This window comes from Typopeltis vanoorti, chromosome 25 (genome assembly GCF_054136105.1).
Source record: "Typopeltis vanoorti isolate ZY-2024b chromosome 25, IOZ_Tvanoo_1.0, whole genome shotgun sequence".
In the NCBI taxonomy this organism is placed as follows: domain Eukaryota; kingdom Metazoa; phylum Arthropoda; class Arachnida; order Uropygi; family Thelyphonidae; genus Typopeltis; species Typopeltis vanoorti.
In genome coordinates, this window is record NC_143573.1 from 42,288,965 (window position 1) to 42,309,700 (window position 20,736).

General features: G+C 34.9%; 1 protein-coding gene across 1 annotated transcript in view; it reads right to left on the bottom strand.

Annotated features, from left to right (window-relative positions):
- CysRS (cysteine--tRNA ligase, cytoplasmic) overlaps nt 1–20,736 on the bottom strand; it is a 269,424-nt gene that overhangs the window by 176,527 nt on the left and 72,161 nt on the right. Inside the window, exon 5 of the mRNA XM_090414790.1 lies at nt 15,735–15,833. Within this exon, the coding sequence (XP_090270916.1) occupies nt 15,735–15,833 (99 nt within the window). The remainder of the gene's footprint in view (nt 1–15,734; nt 15,834–20,736) is intronic.

A 20,736-nucleotide genomic window follows, 5' to 3' on the forward strand; every position in this document is an offset into this window, starting at 1 on the left:
ATTCAATTTATTGACTTCCCACCATACCAGCTTTACTGATTCTGTTGTCTGTTTCCGTATTTAATTTACCATCTTCACTAAAAATCGTGCCTAAGTAGCTGAAATGTTTTACTTGTTCCACAGGTTCTCCATTCAGAACACAGATGATATTTTCAATGATTCTGCCTATTTTCATTGCTAACCTTCATACCATATCTATTACAACAGTTATTCAATTTAGTCATGGAGTCTTGCAGACTTGTAGTAGATTGATTTAGAAGTATAACATCGTCCGCATAAAGCAAAGAGCTGACAATTAATCACCAATTTTGATATCATGTTTAATACCACTTTCCTTCATAATGTGATCCATATAGATTATGAATAACAGAGGGGATAATGTACATCCTTGTCTCACCAGATTTATCATTAAACCATCTTCCTGTATACTTCCTTCAGTTCTAACTGCTGACTTACAACTCAAATAAAGTATTGCTTCATATAATGCCGCATTTACACAAATAACTGTATCGTACTGAATAGATTCTCTCGTGACACCTTGTCATATGCCTTTCCAGATCGACAAAACTTAAATACAGATTTTGTTATATTCCCATGATTTCTCAACTATTTGTTTTAAAGTGAAGATCTGATCCTGACAGCCTGTATTTGGCCTGAATATAGCTTGTTCTTTACCAACCTTTTTTTCGACAATTCTTCTCAACCGTTTCTCAAGTATACTTGCATATATCTTACCAGGTACACTCAGTACGGAAATATCTCTGTAATTCTCACATTCAGTTTTATTTCCCTTTTTATATATGGGTACTATGAGAGCTCTACTCCAATCATCGGGAATTCGTCCCTCTGTCTAGGCCTTCTGAACTATGTAGTGCAGCCACTGCAAGACTTTTATACCACCATACTTCAGCATTTCTGATCAAATATCATCTACCCCTGCTGTCTTTCCACTTTTTGAAGCCTTTGATGGCTTTTTCTACTTCAAGTATGGATATGTATTCCTGACTTTACGCATGATGAGTATTTTTTACCACTGTGCTATCATTGCTTGTTAAATTTAGCAATTTCTCGAAGTAATTACTCCATACTTCAAGGATATCTTTTTCTCCCGTTTTCATGTCACCTTTATCATCTCTAATTCCTCTTACAGCACTCTTTCTCCATTTCTATGCTTCTTCAACAACCTCCAGAATATCTTACCACCTTCTTCATATTTATTTTCTATGTTCTTGAGAAATCCTTCTATGACTTTTGTTTAGCTTTCTTACATTTGTCTCTGCATTCTCTAAGAGCACAAGCTGACATATTTGCCAGGAACTTTTGATATGCTTTCTTCTTTTCCTTCACTGCCTCTTTAACTTCCTGTGTCCACCTTGGAGTTCTGATTTTTCTATCCTTGCAGACAACCTCACCACATGCCTCTCTGGCTGAATCAATCAAGGTTTTCTTCAAGGCTTGCCACTGAATCTCCAAGGTTTGATTCCCGTTCTCAAACTCTGTCATTTTTTCTTCAATAATGTTTGTGTATTTTAGTCTACAGTTCACATCTGAGAGCTGCCCAACTTTTATTCGCTTTAAAACTTTCTTACATGTTATTCTTTTCAATATGAAATTCAATTTTATCCTGCTCAAGACTAAATAGTGATCGCTTCCAATTTCAAATCTTCTGTACACTCTGGTGTCCACGGAAAACATCACTATCAACAATAACATAGTCAATGAGACTTTTCTTATTCTTTACCTCTTCTCTCCATGTGAATTTGTGCACATTTTTATGTTGGAACATGGTGTTAGTAATAACCAGTCCATGTCCTCAGCACAAATCCAACAGGTATTTGCCATTATTATTAGCTTTGCTCTTTTCTCCAAACTTTCCCAAAATAATTTTGTATGTCTAACAATCACTTCCTACTCTGCTATTTAGACCGCCAAGAAGGACCAGCTTTTTCTTTTTCATTGTGTCAGCTGCTTTCTCTAAATCCTCAAAAAATTCCTCCACTTCTACCTTAGGGAACCTTCTTAGTAGAACCATCATAGGCACAATTAAGTCTCATTGTCCAGTTCCCCATTCTGATATTTGCCCACATCACTATACTTGAGACTGCCTGCCATTCAAGAAGATTAGCCTTATATTTAGTGTTGAATACAACAGCTACTCCTTCTTTTCCTTGATTGTCATTGCCCAAATATAACATTTTGTATTTATTGCTCATAAAGATCTCCCCAGTTTTTGTCTTTTTTGTTTCAGTCACCCCTATTATGTCGATCTGGTACTTATCTAATTCTTCAGTAAGCTCCATTTCTTTGTCATTTAGGCTTTTTATTTTGATAGTACCGATCTTTAACTCTGGTGAGTTGGGGTGTTTTTCATATTTGTTCCAGTAGCTGACTTTTTGTTGTTCACACTAGTTCCCTGGGTGAAAACAACGGGGGCTTTGTTTAACTGGGCGACGTCCCACAGCCATTCATGAAATTTTGTTGTGTTGTACCATCATTTTGTATTTTGGTTTAAGCCAGTAAGAATACAATTTGGTCGGCTAAATCCCAAATTGCCAGCCCATCCTCGTTCATTCAGTATCCAGGTAGATACCCAACAGGGTGCACGATGAGAAGGTGAGGTTTGGACATTAGGTCAGAAGCCCTGGTCGGTTCTCCGCATTCTTTTAAAGATTATGTGGAGGTCTCCTCTCAGTTATACAGCTTTGATCCTTAAGCACCCCTTTTTTTTCATCTTTAAGTGCTATTAATTTATTTTGTTCCATGGTCAACTCTCTTTTCACTCCTTTTAGACTTAATGTTTTCTATCATAATTCTGATATTTTTGTTCTGAAGTTTCCAATTTCTTGTGTCATCCTTTTCCTTATTGTTTTACATAGCTCAACGAATTCTATTCTACTTATCATATCCATATCTTTCATTTCTCTTCTCTTTCTGAGCAGGTTTATGGTTTCTTTGGATAATTTTATTTCATTCTTCATGTTAATTCCACTGGCATTATTTAGTAGGGTCTGTGTTATTATTCGGTAGTTTTTATTCAAGTCTTGATGTCATGAACTAAGAAATTTTTAATAAACTAAGATAGAATCTTTTCCTTTTAATCAGTTTCTGTTTATTCCATCTTTTGTTGATAACAATTTTTGATCTCACTAATCTATAGTCACTATGTGTATTGAAACTAATTTTTTTATTTTATTATATTTGTGTCTTGGACAATATATTTTGATGAACTACAACACAAGAAATGATAATTAATTAAACATAACACAAATTTTACTTATGTAAATTTTTTTAAATATATATATATATTTTTTTAATCTTATCAACAAGATAACTGATAGTTGTAGTTTCCTTATCATCTGCCTCTCATCGTGATAATGATAGAGATGTGGCTGTCATGTTACCATTCCTTATGTTAAAGGTGTCTCTGAATAACCAAACTACTTAGATCTGTTGGCTACAAGTGTCCTCCCACCCTATCAATAAGATATCAACTTTTCTAGGATCAGCTAAAAATAAGCTTCTACCTTTGGCCCACCCTGGAGTGTATCAATTTCCTGCCGATGTGGATTATTGTATTTTGGGCAAAGAGGTAGATTGTGATGAACTATGTTTAGATTATTTTAAGTTCACAAGACCAAACAACTGAAACTTGTAGAACATGCTATCACCACCATAGATGACATCCTTTGGAAGAAAATTAAGGTTCTCCATAAAAGTAATAATCTCTTAGAATTTTTATACAATTTAGTTGTGAAACTTTGCTACATCATCCAAATCTAGATAGAAGCGATGGACTTAAATCCCCTTTATGGAAAATAGTTCTTAACAAGTTCCAGAATTAATTTAATTTTTATTTGATTTAATTTTTTTAATCTCTTGTTAAAGTTATTTTACTAGAACCTTAATGTATTTAGACCATGAGACACATATGTGCAGTCCATGTGTTTTCATTGCTGAATCTACCAGTTTCTATTCTAGTTTAATTAAAAAATAAAGTCATACTGAAGATACCCTTGATACTAGGGCAAAAATCTTATGATAAAGAAATTATGTAAGAAAAATCTGTATTATGTTTAACAATACATTTTCTGTTGGTTAAAATGTAGTATATTTCATTAAACACCATTCCATATCCATTTCTGATTCTTCCTTTTTTTTGAAAGTATTCATTTAAGTAGAGTTCTCTGCTTTCAGCAAATTCTTTAATATTTCTGCATTCTCATTCCTCTGGCCTAGTTCGTATTTTCCCAACTGCTGCTGAATGTGCATAGCTTTCACCTATTTTAGCATTAAAGTCTCCCATGAAAATTGTAAAGAATGTGTCATTGTTATTTAGTAGTTGGTCTAGTGTTCACTTATATAATTCAATTTGTATTCTAAATTCTCAGTTGATTATAAGGATAGAAAATTATTAATTTCATAGTGTAGATTAGAGATTCAGTTCTAGAAAAGAAAAAATCACATTGAAAAATCCTTGCAAGTAAGTCAGAATATACCCTTTAGACAATACAGAGAAAATATGCAACCAAGCTAAGATGTATGTATGTATGAAAATAGTAATGAAAAATGAAACACTTTTGGGACAAATAAAAGATAAATATTATATCATGAAATCAACAAAATAAAGGCAATGTTATAGTTATTGAAAAAAAATAGCTTAGAAATGGAGAAAAGAGTATTATAAAATAAATCAGATAATAAAAGGTTGTTGTTTTTGCATTTACAGTCAAAGTAGCTAAGGCTATGAGGTAAGTGTATTATGTCTATAAACTGGGTGTGTGTTCTTATGACCAGTTTGCCTGTTTTGCAGATAAAAAACTCTGCCACCTCCATATGAGATTATAATAAAAGGAATCAGATACAATAAAGGCAACATAAAATTGAAAATAAAAATATTCCAGATGTCTGCATTAAGTATATTGAAAAATTATTAAATGAAAAAAGAAGTAAGACAGTGATTGAAACTATCTGTGAGGAATGGCAGCTTGGTTGGCCAAGTGGTTAGCATATCTGCTCTCCAGCCAAAAGGCTGTAGGTTCGAATCCTACCGTGGACATGGATGTTTGAGATTGTCTGTGAAAATAGCAGTGGTAGGCGGTAGATGGTGTTCGTGTAAATGATGAAGATAGTTGCAGTTGGTGGAGTGGTAGAGATGGAAAGTAGGTGTCCTCCCTCGATGAGTCTTTGGACTCCCTGGAGGTGTCACATAATAATGCATTCACGAGTATATTTTAGTACTGGAGGAAAAGCTGTTAAGAATCTGAAATGGAGTAAAGAGCAGGAATAGGCAATATTCAAAAGAAATGATCAAACATTCAGAATGACTGGTCAGTAGTCAAATTTCAGGTGATGGAATTAGAGTTCTCATATTGACTATCAATAAAAAAAGTGAAGAATTTTCCCTATTGAGCTTGTTCTCCCCCCCCCCCATTTAAAATTGGGAAAGAACAAGTTCCACTCCACAATTTGATCCTATTTGGCCTGAAATCTACACAGTAAGTTCAGATAAAACATATTGTCACAACCTCAATTTTACTTTAAGACAAAAAGTGCAGAAATCAGAGAAATATAACAAGAATCAGTATTTCAACTTTACAGTTCTGGAAACAACATATGATAAGGTGCCGAGAGAAAAGCTGCTCAAAATGCTACACAATCATATGGCATAAATGGAACATTACACAGAACAGTATATAACTTTATACTCTGTGGAGCAGTTGGAAGAACAACTGTGATTAGAAAATACCTGAGTTTGATTCTCATCATGATAACAGAAATTTTTATAATTGATTTATTCAAATGAAACTGAGATTGCTCATCTCTATGGAGGTAGCAGGGATTCCTCTTCCTGGAGAAACTAATTTTTCATCCCACATGCAGGCAAACCTGGACAGAACATAGGAACATATGCAAACAACAGATAAAAATACTATTATATCTATTATTTTAGAGAAATTATAACTGATACTGAATATTAATTATTATAATAACTTTAATTAATACTTCCAATATTTCATCAATGTTACATTGCTATTATCAGGGATCACAGAACAATGATATGTGAATGAGGGTACTAACACTGAGTAAATGAGTCTGAAAAAAGCAGCCAAAGTCAGGCCTATAGTCCTAAATGGCTTCCCCAAGTGAGTTAAATTAAGTAGTCATGGCCCATTGGGCTGAAGATCCGAGGATGAGTGCTTCCCAATTTTGGGGCAGTTTCATGTACCCAAATTTGTTGATCTTTCGAAAATTTCTCAGGGCTGAGGCAGAATCCAGGAATACCTGCTCATATCTGTATTTGCTGCCGTGCAATAGTGGCCTTCTTCCAGCATATCCTGTGGTGGATGTCAAAGCAGGGTCGGCAAGTCTCCAGAGTGGCTATAATGATGAAAACTGTGTAGTTCATGTGTTCCGAAATTATGATATTGGCTGCCCTGCCTATTTGGCTGTAGTATGACAGTTTGCAACTACAAAGGACCTGGTAGGTCTAGGGAATGTGGCTAGTCTTTGGTGGAGCAGATAAGGAATGCAAATTCTTATGTGGTCTGTAAGTGGTTGTAAGATGTATTTCTTTAGGATTTTTGTTAATTTTTTGGATGTGCCCTGGATATATAGAATGGTGATAGATTTTCTGTAATCTTGCCAGCCTAATTGGCTGAGTGGTTAGCGTATTCGCTCTCCAGCTAAAAGGCTGCAGGTTTGAATCCCACCACTGGCATAGATGTTTGTGCTTGTCTGTGAAAATACTAGTGGTGGTGGACAGTAGATGGCACTGGTGTAGATGATGCAGTTGGTGGATTATGGAAAGTTGTAGAGGTAGGTGCCCTCCCTTAATGAGTCTTGGACTCCCTGTAGGTGTCAAATAATAATAATAATAAATATATATATATATGTGTGCGTGTGTGTGTTCTGAGGAGGGAGGGTGGGAATTGCATTGACATGGTTTTAATATTTTTTGGATTTTGTGGGGGTTGTAGCCATTGTTGAGAACATGCTCAAGTTTAGTAGTTAGGGCTCTACTATAAGAACTGATTAATTTTGCCCTTTAAATAAACTTTTTATAATCACATATTGTTGGGAGGGGGGGTCTACAAATTCTCAATCTGTCTTCATAATCAGTATTCCATAATCCTGATATCATTTTTAACACTCTCCTTTGCACACTCTCTCTAATATATATCAGAATCACAATGGAAACCAGGAGACCAGACCTGCGCACAATAGTCCAAGTGAGGTCTTATCAAGGCCTTGTAAAGAGGCAGAATGATATCCTTATCTTTACATGTGAATGTTCATTTCAGCATTGCAATTATCTTTTGAGTTGTATTTGTAATCTTTGCTACATGGCCCCTGAACTTAAACTTCCTATCTACTAACACTGCAAGTTTCCTAGCCTCATCAGTTTCTTCTAACCTAATCCCACCAATATAATATGACATTGGATAGCTAATCACGCCAAAGTGAATGGCTTTACATTTACCGACATCGAATATCAGTTCAATTTCTCATGCCCACAATTCCAGCATATTCAAATCATTCTGCAAGCACAATATATCAGCAGCATTACTGATTACCTATCTTTGCATCATACAGCAAATAGCTGTATGTCGCTTGCCAAATCCTTCCCAATATCATTAATGTATAGATTGAATAACAGTGAACCAAGCACTGATCCTTGTGTTACCCAATACCACTTTTTGATATCTATCAGTCAGCCATCCTCTTACATGCTAATATTCTATAACCTAGATCCATTTTCTCCAATTTATGCAGCAGTCTGCCATGCTGTATTCTGTCAAAAGTCTTATCAAAATCCAAAAGTATCATGGCATATCCATTCCCCTTGTCAAGTTCAATGATAACATTGTTATAGAATGTGAACAAGTTGCTAAAAAATGACCCTCCCCTAGTAAACTCATGTTGCTCATTGCAAAGTAGAGATTCGCTGTCAACCCATTTCTGAATGCAAGCTCTAACCAATTTTTCCAAAATCTTAACCATCACTCCTGAGATACTAATTGATCGATAGTCAGATACATCGGTCTTTGCACCACCTTTGTCCAATGGAATTACCATACATTCTTTCCATTCCTGTGGAATCTTCCCTGTTCTCAGACTCATATTAAACAGCCTGGTCAAAGGAATAGACAGTTCAGCTAAATACTCATTTAGCACACGTGATGATATCCTGCCAGTCCCTATTGCTGAATTCTTATTCAGTTTGTGCAACAGCTCTAATACCTTGTCCTCATACACGGGTTTCTCATCCAGTAAAGAGGTAGCAGTGAGCTGAATGTCGCATACACCACCAGGTTCATAGCTTTTAACAAAACGGGCACTCATTAGTTGAACAACTTCTTCTGCTTCTAACCGTCACACCATCTGCATTTAGAAGAGTTACTCTTTCATATTCATTCTTTCTTTTACTTGCAGCATATCGACAGAATTCTTGTGGGTTGTCTTAGCATGCAGAACCAGTTTCCTTCACACTCATACTTTGCTTTCCGTACAACAGTTCTGACTATTCTAGCCTGCTGCTCATAATTTTCATAATGAGCATCATCCTTATGTACACGGTATTCATTCCACATCATCCTTTTCTTACAAATCTTTTGCTTAATAAGATTACACATCTATTTGACTCCTATGCTATTACATCTATTTGACTCCTACCCTATTTATTCTTCTAACTCTTGGGACACATTTTGATGACTGGCCTGGTTGGTGAGTGGTTAGCGTATCCGCTCTCCAGCCAAAAGGATGCGGGTTCAAATCCTGCCGTTAGCAAGGATGTTTTAATTGTCTGTGAAAATACTACGCAGTGGTTGGCAGTAAATGGCGTTGGTGTAGATGATGGTAGGTGTGGTTGGTGGAGAGAGAGTTATAGAGTAGGCGCCCTCCCTCGATGAGTCCATGGACTCCCTGGAGGTGTTATGTAATAATAATAATATTGCATCATTTAAGAATTGTTGAAATGCTTCCCATGAACTGTAGATATTCTTCCCATCCATCAACCATTCCCATTGACCTCGAGTTCCTTCTATCACATGCTACTTGAGGAAGTTGTCCCACAACAGCTCACTAAATTCATTTTCATTCTTCTCATGAGCTTCTACTGCTACCCAATTAATATTTAAATTAAATGATAATTTAATGATAATTAAAGTCTCCCATTATGATTACTCTTTTTGCACTCATCATGTCTATTTGGTGATGCATTTCTTCCATCACTAGCAACCAATCCACCAGGTCTGTAACAACACCCCACTATGTAATTGACCTTGTTGGATTCTACCTCCCACCAGATGACTTCAAACTCACTGCCACATGAAATACTGTTAGTAGTAGTACAATTACATGTCTCTACTCTAACTGGATTAAAGTCATCCGATATCATTAGCAGCACACCCCTCCTTTCCTATCCTCTCTATCCTTCCTAAAAATACTATACCTTTTACACTTGATACCAGTTAGTTTGTTTGATTCTGATAGCCAGGTCTCACTAATGCCTACAATCTGAGGTGCCAACATATTGATTAAGTCAACAAACTATCCCTTTGTTTCTGATACTCCTAGCATTCGTGTACGGACACAATAATCTACTTGCATGACACAGTTGAAGAACTTGCAGATCTCTATTCTTCTCTAGCGCCTTATACATGTAGACATCTTTGCACACATTTGATGGGTCCGAACTGGATGAACACAAAGTTGAAATCATTCTCTCATTGTCAACATTTCCATGACAAAGCCCATTCCCATCATTAACACAGTTATATAATATAAAATATTTTATATTTGTCATTTGTTTCATTAAGCTAGTCTAAGATTATGAAGCTATGTCTCAATACCAAGAATAGGTTCAGTTTTTCTTTCTTTTAAGGTTACACGGTTGTCAGTAACATGGTGCTCTTCATAGTGAAGAACTTATGGAGCAAAAGAAAAAAAAAAAAAAACATGGAGTAGTTACTTTACTTATAATTAAGAAAAAATGCACAATGTTTCGACCTCTGTATTCAGATCATCATTAGGAAAACATACATATGTACAGGATGCCAGCTACATGATACTACACAAAAGTAAGACAAATCTAAATGCTCTGTTAACCATTTACCTAGCCTGACTTCTGGTGAAAACCAAAAAAAATTAATAAAAATAAAATAAAAATTACTAAATTAAATATATACAAAATTAAAAATTAATTCACAAACTAAAATAAACTTTTTATATATATCAGTATAACAATATACATATGATTAAAAACTAATTTATAGCAGAACTACATTAAACTATTTCTATAGTCTTTGGTTTTCTTCTGGTTTAAGATAGGTCGCCCACATTCTTGGAATTGTTAATCCACCAATCTGGTTTAGATTCAGATGTTTCAGCATTTCACAGGCTTCTTTGAACCAGGTTTTGGTAATGTAGAGACTTGGTGCCTTCTCAGTTGATTTAGTGACATATTTGGAGTGCATGGTCTGACAAGCCTGTTTTACCATTTAATGTGTCATTTATGTCTGTCTTTTCTTATTGGAATGGTGCACCCTGTTTCCCCTATGTAGGGTAGTTTGCAGGTACACTGAATTTTATAAACACCTGGGTGGGCAAGGTGTGGACTTTGCCCACCCAGGGGTTACAAAATTCAGTGCAGTTAGATTAATCCTATTTGCACTTGTTGGATTCTGAATGGAGAGAAATTTAAATTATTAATACTCTCTTCAGAATCCAACATAAACCACCATAGCAAAGGCTACATTTGTAAATATTATTTAATGTAAATCACTTATTTATAAATTAATATTCATATAACTACCTTAATTATATCTAATATTTAATTATTTAATCAAAGATATGTGTTAATAGTAATAAGATTCTGTATTAAAATATTATTAAGCTATTTTATTTCTTGTTATGTCAATATTATAAGAATTTGTATCTGATAATTTAACTGCGCATTTATTGAAATGTAAATATTCTCTATTTATTTCTGTTTGTGAAAGTTTAACGTTATGAAATAGCTCAATTTTATTATGTTTTGTTTTGTTGTCATGGAAACATATGTTAGATAGCTTGCACGAGTTGGAACACTGCGTGAGGAGGAGAACGTTAAAACGTGATTAAAAAGAGTTTTAGTTAAAGAAATCACGAGAATAATTTAGGCGGGAAAAACGGATATAAAAGCGAGGAACGCTGGAAAAAAGGAGAGCATTAGGAATTTATTAGAGAGAGATTGCCATTAGGTTGGAATCGGGCATTCAGTCAGCAATCAGAGTGCGATAATAGAGAGTCGGCAAGTCACTCAAGCAGCTATTTTATGTCTACTAGTCGAGAAGCAGTTAGCTAATAAGTTGTAGAATAACAATTATAGCTACGAAAAACAGCTGAGAGACTATTAAATAGACTAGCGATACTTGAGTTGAGATTTGATTTCAGCGCCGACCTTTCAAGGACATACGGAACCTTGAAGCAAAGTACGAAGTTACTAAAGAATAATAGAGGCTGTAAAATTGAAGTTTACCATCAGCAGTGTTTAGAATTATAGTGCCTAAAGAATTAATTGAATGCCGGAGGAATGAACAACTGTGCATATAAAATCTAAAGTTAAGGAAGTACTGTGTTACCTAATTCATAAGTGATCAGCAGTGCTTTGTATGAGAACGTTTGATTGTGTGTATTGTGACAGTTAACTAATCCAGTTATTTCTAAGATTTTTTTTAATGAGTGCCGTTAATTGATTAAAGTGTATACAGTTACAAAAGGTGTTCGCACATAAGTATATGAAGAAGGAAAATTGTCGGTAAGAATATTCCAACCAATAATATTCCTATGCAGAGATATGAGTATGTTTCTTCCTAGAATATCCCTATACTAACAGTAACTGTTGCGGAGGTTAGCTGAAACGTAGATTTAAAAGTGTATGTTTGTGAAAAAGTATTGCCACCAATATATTGTATTTGAAACTTAAAAAACTATGAGATGTTAATGTGAATGACCACTAAGGAATTTTATGACATTAAACTTTATTATATGTTAAGTGAACTGTGTGAAGACTGTATTTCAGATAACTGACCAATGCCTGAGTTTGTATGACTGTATTATCAGAAGAGCTAAAGTGTTTGTAATATCTTAATTAGTGATTTGAACTTATGTGTATAAATTGTGATCCTAAATTAAATGTTTGTTTTTGTTAATCAAAAGTTGTATTTTGCCTGAATCTCTTTTACTGCACCATTCATAAAATATTTGAACCAAAGCGGGAAAATTAAGTAAGTTAAATATACTCGGCCAGTATAATTAATAACATCATATTAAGGAAAGGTGGTTAAGAGTTGGTTTATCTTCAATTCTTGAACTAATTCAAATATAAAGTGGCGCAGTCTTTAAATATAAATTTTCTTTATATTTGAATTAGAAATCAACTCACAACTTATCAGTCAGTTAAGGACATCGTAATAGTAATCATGTCGGATCCAAGGTATAGATTGAGAAGAAGAAGGATCCAACACACTGTCGTCTATGTCTGTAAATTTTAAATTACACAAGTTCTTCTGGCAAGTTTGCCTGTTTTGTGGGATGAAAAACCCTATCACCTCTATGTGACTGGCTAACTCTCCTTCACTTGAATAGTTCTGATAAAGATTCTTTATATCCTATACAGGATTTGAACCCATCCTATTCATGATTTGGATACATTAATACTGACTGAGATATGGAAGCTCATTAATAACTTCTGTTTACAAATACCAGGTAGTAGCAGCAGAGTATATTATGTATATCCTCAAATAAGAATGCTATGGCCTAGGCAATCTTTCAGCAAACTATCATATGCAAAGATACTGTTATTCTATAATCCACTTTTTCTGTTGTACTTTAACATTTCATATAAGTATACACTTCAAAACTTATTGCATCTTTAAAATAAAAAGCCTGCATTTCCCATTTTACACCTCATGAAGCTTAATGCTTAATAAAGTGTGAAATGCTTTCAGTAAAAGGACAATCCCCTCTCCTAACATGCACACGACAAACCTGAGCAAAAAATATTGCTTTTGTTTAAACATCAATAAAAAATATTATTATTATTGTTACATGATGCCTCCAAAGCACACGCATGGAAGAAGGGCACACCACTCTACAACTCACCATCTCCACCACTTAATTCTCTAAACATAAAACACCACTACCATCATCTACACACAATACTATCTACTGGCCACCACCACGACTAGTATTTTTTGTCTGTAAATTGCATGTTTGTATGTGTATAGCCAATTTGTCTGATGTGGAATGAAAAACTCGAGTTTCTGGGGGGAAAAAAAATCCTGCTACATATGTATGAGATTTGCTAGCTCATCTTCAATTGAAAAAAAATCACTTAAAGATTCCATTCCTTTTGTCACAATGAGAATCAAACTTAGAACTTTTCCAATAGAAGGGTGCAACATACTATCTTCCAGTTGTACTATGGAGGCAAAATATTTTTTAAATTATCGTATAAATAAGTGAAAAATTGAAAAGTTATATTAAACAAAGTATTTAGGTTGTATGTTCTGGTGTTACAATTATACACCTACCTAGAGTTCATTTATGAAGAATATAACTTTCTGAAATGGAATTGTTATGGGATTGAACAGAGGGTTTTCACCCACTTAAGATTTTGGTTTATTCTTTGATGAGAGCCAACAGTTCTAAACAGCTGTTGGCTCTCATCAAAGAATAAACTGGATAATAATGCACTGAAACCACCCAAAGTGCACATATTGAGCATGACTATACAAAAGTTAGTCAGTAATTTTGAGGGCTACAGCCAGTAGCTTAGAAATCACTATTTTGAGACCATCAGCTCAATGTGTAAGATCACTTTATTGTGTCCAGAGGAATGACAAGGTGATCATGACTATAGGATATTCAGTTTCTTTGCCTTGCCTTTCTGTATCTGTCTACTTGCACATGCACAATTTACTCCTGTGTTTGTGAAGATAGTAACCAAAGTATTGATGTAATAATTAAATAAGATGAGAGACATAGGAGTAAATCACAAAAGAAAGAAGTCAAGTGATTGTTTCTTTGTATAAGCAGTGTCTGATTTAGGTTTTTCTATGGCCTCAGTGAACACAATAGATCAAAAGAGAACTTTCACTAATTGTGGAAAAAAGTTGAAAAAAGTAGTCACTACTTTTTTCAAGATTTTCTATTTCCACCCTTCATCTTCCTCTCTCTCTCTCTCAAGCCTGATTTTGAAAGCTGAAAGCAGTACAAATGACAGTCATGCTTTCTGGTCTTGTACTACCAAAGCTATTTAGCTGTAACTTTTCTACAGCAATGCTTCTGCTCATTTTTTGCACTTGGGTGGTTCCAATGCATCATTACCTATAGAAAATGCCAACCTCCTAGATTCCTATTTTTCTTCTAATTCTCATAAATGATCTTGGTAAATCCTAACACACATCATTCACTGTTCCTTTTGATTTTTTGTCAGAAAAAGTCAGAAGAATCAGGTCCAAACTGGATACCTAAAAAAGACTTGAGTACTGATGGCATTTCTCTGAAGGTTTGTGCTCCAGAGTTGACTCTTTCTGTGTTGCCTTTTATTTTTTCTCTCATATAAACAATGGTATCTGTCTCATAGCCTGGAAATTAGCCATATCCAACCACTTCTAAGAAGAGCAACAAATCTTTGTTGCTCTTCTTAGAAGTGGTGCTTACTGTCAAATCTCACTCACTTCACTTTCACACTCTTTCTAAAATAATGGAGGAAACCATTAACACTTATCTTCTAAGCTACCTAAAATCCACTCAACTAAAAACACTTCCTAGTATGGATTCTGCTACTGTTGATCAAAGGAATGATCATTTTGCTTACATTATGCACTTTTGGCCAAAAGTGCATAATGTAAGCAAAATTTAACCACTTGATATCTCTAAGGCATCTGATCCAGTTTGGCACAAAGATCTATTAACCAAGCTCCCATCATATAGCCTGTTTTTCTGACTTCTGATTGCCAGCTCTCTCTCTCCAGATACACAATATGTGGATGGACCTTTATCCTCAAACTATGCAAATAATGTTGGTGTTGCACAAGGCTCTGTTCTTTCACTACTCTCTTACTTCTATATATATAGATATATCAATAACCTTCAGCAGATTGCTAACATACATACCGTATGTTAGCAATTAACAAACATTTTCATTATCATTTAACAAGCTTTGCACTACACAAATCTTCCAGATTTGTGTTGATGAGTCTGATAATTCAGGTCACTTCAGCTAAAGCCCCATCAGTAATAGTGAAGTGTTTCCCATGGGATAATTCTTTCAACTTTGGGAACAGATCAAAGTCTGAAAGAATCATTTTAAGACTGTACAGTAAGTTATTGAAAGTATACTTAAAAACAGGGAAAAACAAATTGCTACATAGAAACCTAGAGAAGAACAAGGAAAGAACAACCTTGTTTGGCCTGAACCCAAGCCAAGCAATGGTTATCAAGGAAAGACAAATTCAGAAATTATATTATAGGAACATATCAAGGATGTATAAGTTTTGTAGATTAAGAACAAGAATGTAATAATATGCTTTTATGAACATGTCAAATTATTTAATGGGATATTGCTACAAAATCGTACACAAATATGAAAAACAGCATGAGCATAACTGATGATAATCACTTTTATACCTTATAGACAACTACAAATAACAATTTTCATGGTAATTATATAATGAAATACAACTTACATCAAGAGCAGTATGAATATCATTCGTAATTTGATGAAGTGTATAGTTGTTGGATGCATACTGATTGAGAAGATAATTCTGTCTAGCTCTCTTTATAATCTAAAATAAATTGTATAAATTAATTAAACTTACATGACTGCTTCTTCAATCAAAATTAAAAGTTTCTACTTATACTTAAAATAGTTATGAATTATTAAATTTATTACCTTAATAATCAATTTAAAATTATCTTAATAATTTTAAGTGTGTGTACACACACACACACACACACACACACACACACACACACACACACACACACACACTTACATGCACTCTCAAGGGATATACTAAGTTGTGTGAAACACAGCTAAGAATAGTTGGAAAACTATAATATACATCAGTAGACTAGGTGGGTTAAGCTAGTTTAGAAGAGCATTTCTCAAACTATAATTAGCTAGGAGCCTTACCCCCCACCACCAGCAGTATTTTTTTATATTTTTTTGCAGTCCATCACATATATATATACAGGGTGTTCGGGATAAATTTGACATATTTATAATTAATTATATTTTTCCGTAAGTTACATGTATTAACACACACTTCTCTTCATTTAAAAGTTTGGACCCTTCTTCATTCATATACAAGATGTCAGAAAGGATGGATAGCTGGAACCCACCTGAATCATGGAAGAGAATAACTTGTATCATGATGATTCGTGCCCGCCATCAAAATAAGGATATTACGACTGCTGCCCAATGCTCCCTGAATACAGTAAAAACAATCAGGCATGAACTAGAGACTTGCAATGGTGACTACGAGGATGTAGCAAGAAGAAAGATCCCTAGCAGACGATCTGATTGCGTTCGTACAGCAGAATTCCTCGCAAATCTGCAGGAACAGGTGTTGAAGAACCCTGGCATTGGAATTCGGGCTTTGTTCGTGGAGTTGCTAACTGTAGTCAAGCCCTGGATAACAAGGGTAGCCAATGGTAGGCCGTATGTATGGCAGCAGGATTCGGCCCCTTGCCACACCTCTGGGAAAAGTCAAAAATGGTTGTCTGAAAATTTCTACGACTTCACCAGTCCAAATGTTTGGCCTCCAAACTCCCCAGACCTTAACCCCATGGATTATTTTGTATGGGGCGCAGTTGAAAAAGACACCAATCGCACTTCCAGTAATACAAAAGCCCAGTTAATGGATAAAATTAAAACAGTTTTTGCGGCCCTTCCCAGGGAGACTGTAGCATCAACTTGTTCGAGGTTCCGAAGCAGAATTGAAGCTGTGATCGATGCTAATGGTGGTTATTTTGAGTAAATCTTGTTGATAGTATTGTAATTAACTCTGCCTGTAATGTTTTTTTGTCAATTCATTAAATTTAATAGATACAAAGAAGATTTTCTTTTTCCTTACGAAACTGTCAAATTTATCCCGAACACCCTGTATATACATGTGTGCATGTTTATAAAAGTTATGTATATTTAATATTTTTACTGGTATATGATATTAATTAGGATGTAGACCTAGACTAAGTGTGTATTTTCTGTGTATATGCACATTATTAAACTTAAAACAATACTTTTTTTTTTCCTGAGGGCCAGTAATAGGAGGTAGATTGCACTTCTGGAAATAATGTGTTAAATAATCTATAAATCCCGTCTTGGGATCAATTGTGGTCCTTTGTCAAGCCAAATAAGCAGAATGGCAGTCATGCACTCGGCATCATCAAATTCCTGTATGTACCCTCAGAGGGTGTACAGGACAGTATAATTGTACTACTGTACACCCACAGATACGAAACCCTTTGACACTTCTGTGCATGTCAGAAGAAGGAGAATCCATTCCGATAATAGGGTAATCAATCCGTCTTGTGGGATGAGTTGCTTATTATTACATGCTGGAAAATGAACTTTTCTTTTATGGACATTGCAGTTTTTAAAGTGGTAACTATCTTGCGTGTTGGTGACCAATTCGTACATCAGTTTATTTCTTTTTCCCCTACAACAGGAATTGACTCTTCTTGGCAAGTTGCCAGACTAGGGTCTCGGATCTGTGGTTGGACAGTACACAACAAGTTTACTTCATTACTAACTTCCTATCAACAATTTTCTCAAAATTAATCTGCTATCTTTCAGGACTCCAGTACTGTCACAGTCTCCTGTTTGTCTTCTCAGGCACTTCTTACTGTATTAATCCAGTAAGAAGATCCTGATTCCTCTGGGTGTTTTTTCCTCCCATCCAAGAAAACTTGTTTTGCCAACCTTTCCACTCCCACCTAAGACTTGCTCTGCTAACCCATTTCTGAATGCTAACAATGTCAAGTTCTATCTTCATTTTTAATATGACACTATCACTGATGACATCTGTTCACTCCCCTAATCACATCTGATCAAGTATTTTACTCCTAACCCAGTTTTCAGATCCATAAGTTAAAACTGGTTTGAATGCTGCCATGTATACAGCTAGTTTAGTTTTTTGACTAATTTCTCTCTTATTCCATATCAGTTGACTCCCTACCATACCAATTTAGTTGTGTTGTGTATTTCATATTTACTTGACCATCTTCACTGAAAATTGTGCCTATTTGGCTGAACTGTTTTACTTGTTCTGTGGGTTCTACATTCATGATTAATGTTTTCAGTGTTCTTTCCCATTTTCAGAGTATGTCTTTTTATTGCTAATTTTCATACCAAATTTGTTACAGCATTTATTCAAACAGACTTGTATTAGATTTATTTAAGAATATAACAAGTTCATAAGTAAATAGCTGAGTTGAATATCTATTTTGATATTAGACCTAATGCCATATATATAATTAGGTTGAGGTGTTGGTAGTATTCATAACACTGCTTCACAGTACAAACAACACCAAGAGAAAAAATATACATATAAAAATTTTATTGATCTTACTAATATATTTTTATATTATTTTTATATATCACCAGTTTTCTACCCAGTATCTTCATAGAACAAATTTCAGTTGTGACGAGAACATGGAACTCAATGAGATAGCTGTAGAAAAAAATTTAAATTATAAATGAAAAAGAACTAATGTCCTAACAAGGCATAGATAAGGCACAGTTCTTGGGGACAGATAATGATAAAAATTAATTTGGAAAAGCGAGACTATGATTGGTATCAGAATGACTGTCTTCCAGCTCTCTGGCAAATTAATGCAGCCATACTTGTTGAGGTTGGGGGAGGATGAATTAAGAGCTGATGTCTGCACGGTTAGCCTAATGGCTTTGTGCTTCGCAACCATATGCCTGGGGAGGGAGTGTCCTAGGTTTGATTCCTGTCAACAACGCGAGAAGTTTAAGGATCTTCCTCAGCCATAGCCAAGTTAGCCTGTCTTGGGCGTGGACAGCAGAGTTTTTCCTGCCAGTTTATCTGGTGTTTTTCATCCCGCAAGCAGGCAAACTGGTTTGAGGACACACGGATTACAGTCAGGAATACTGACCCAGCCATAGGTCTGATTCATCAGCCTATGCCGGTTCTGGAGCCCGGATAAAATTTGGGGGAGAATAGATGGTACCGTGAACTCCCGTAAACAGGGGGAACACAGTATCATCACATGAAATTTATTTATTTATTAAGAGTTGATGTACTCTCTTAAATCTATAGCAACCTCTATGTAGTACAGCTGTCTTCCTCCATTGAATCTTGTGTGAAGACAGATGTTAACTGCTCTACCAGTCTGTCCAAAGTAGATTAAACTTCAGGCAAAAGGAATTTTATACACTCCAGGATTTACAAGAGGATGAAAACAATCCTTAAGAGAACAGATGAAGGTAGCTAGCTAAATGAGTGGTGTTAAAGTGATATGAAAATTATATTTAAAAAACTTTAGCTAGTTTTTTCAATGCACTTTTGAACATAAGGGACGGGAATAGTTTTGCTGTGATTGCAGGAGGAAGGGGGATGCAGTATTTTATCTATTTAATAAGGGTTGTAGCCACTGACTAAAAACGTGTTGCAGTTTCAATGGCTATGTCATTTGAACAAATAGTCCTGGCTCTCTGTATAAGTATTTTGAGGATTGCCATACTATTGGGAAAGGTGCTGGTGGTGTGATTGTTTATGCAAATACCTTCACACGTGTGTTATATGTTTAGAGTTATTTATACTCTGATGATGCTAGCTATAAAATCAGCAAAATGTTGATGAACTCAATAAATTATTATTTTTTTCTCTTAATGTTTGTTTATACCATGAAGCACTGTTATGAATCAGCTATTCCTAGTGCATGTGAAGACAGGTAACAAGATTCAGCAGTGGATAAAGAAGAAGATAATTGGCTTAAAGATTTGAGCATATGAAAAATGAGAATATGGTCTTTAAAGTTTGAGAAATATATGGAGGAGAGGAAATATAATAAAAATACAAAATTAGTTAGGGAAACTTATAGTGCAGATACAAATGGGATTTTACAGCTGGGATGGGGGAGAACTTGGTGTCACCCCTTGACTAAGGGTGGTTAGAGGAAGCATGTGAGTTCCAGGTTCTCTCATGGTATGTGTGTGTGTGTGGAATGGGCTACTTTTTAGATGTGAGTGCATCTTCAGTTGATGTATTCAAAGAAATACGAGAGATATTTAGGCATAAGTCACTAAAGGTGCTGTTCATAAATAATTCCTTGTACTCTCTGGAGGAGACATGATAATATTTCATATCATAAAATCAATGTTCTCCACTGCATAAAAAACTTTGCAATGATCCCATTTATTCCTTTAGTTCTGTTTCTTTCAGTTAGTTAAAAACATTCTCCATGGGAATATACAAAACAGCAAGACAAATAATTCAACTAGTATAATTCAAATAATCAAACATACTAGAACAATGAAATGAAATAGATAAAATGAAAATTTTCAGAAAATCAGTTACTGAAGAAGTAGGATACTTTTATACAAAGCAGTCTGTAGCAAAAGCAAATTTACTTTATGAAGTACTAGAATGATTAAAAAAAATGGCTTATTCTCTTCAGTTACTCAAAGTTTTTTAGTGGATATAGTTAATGTTCTCT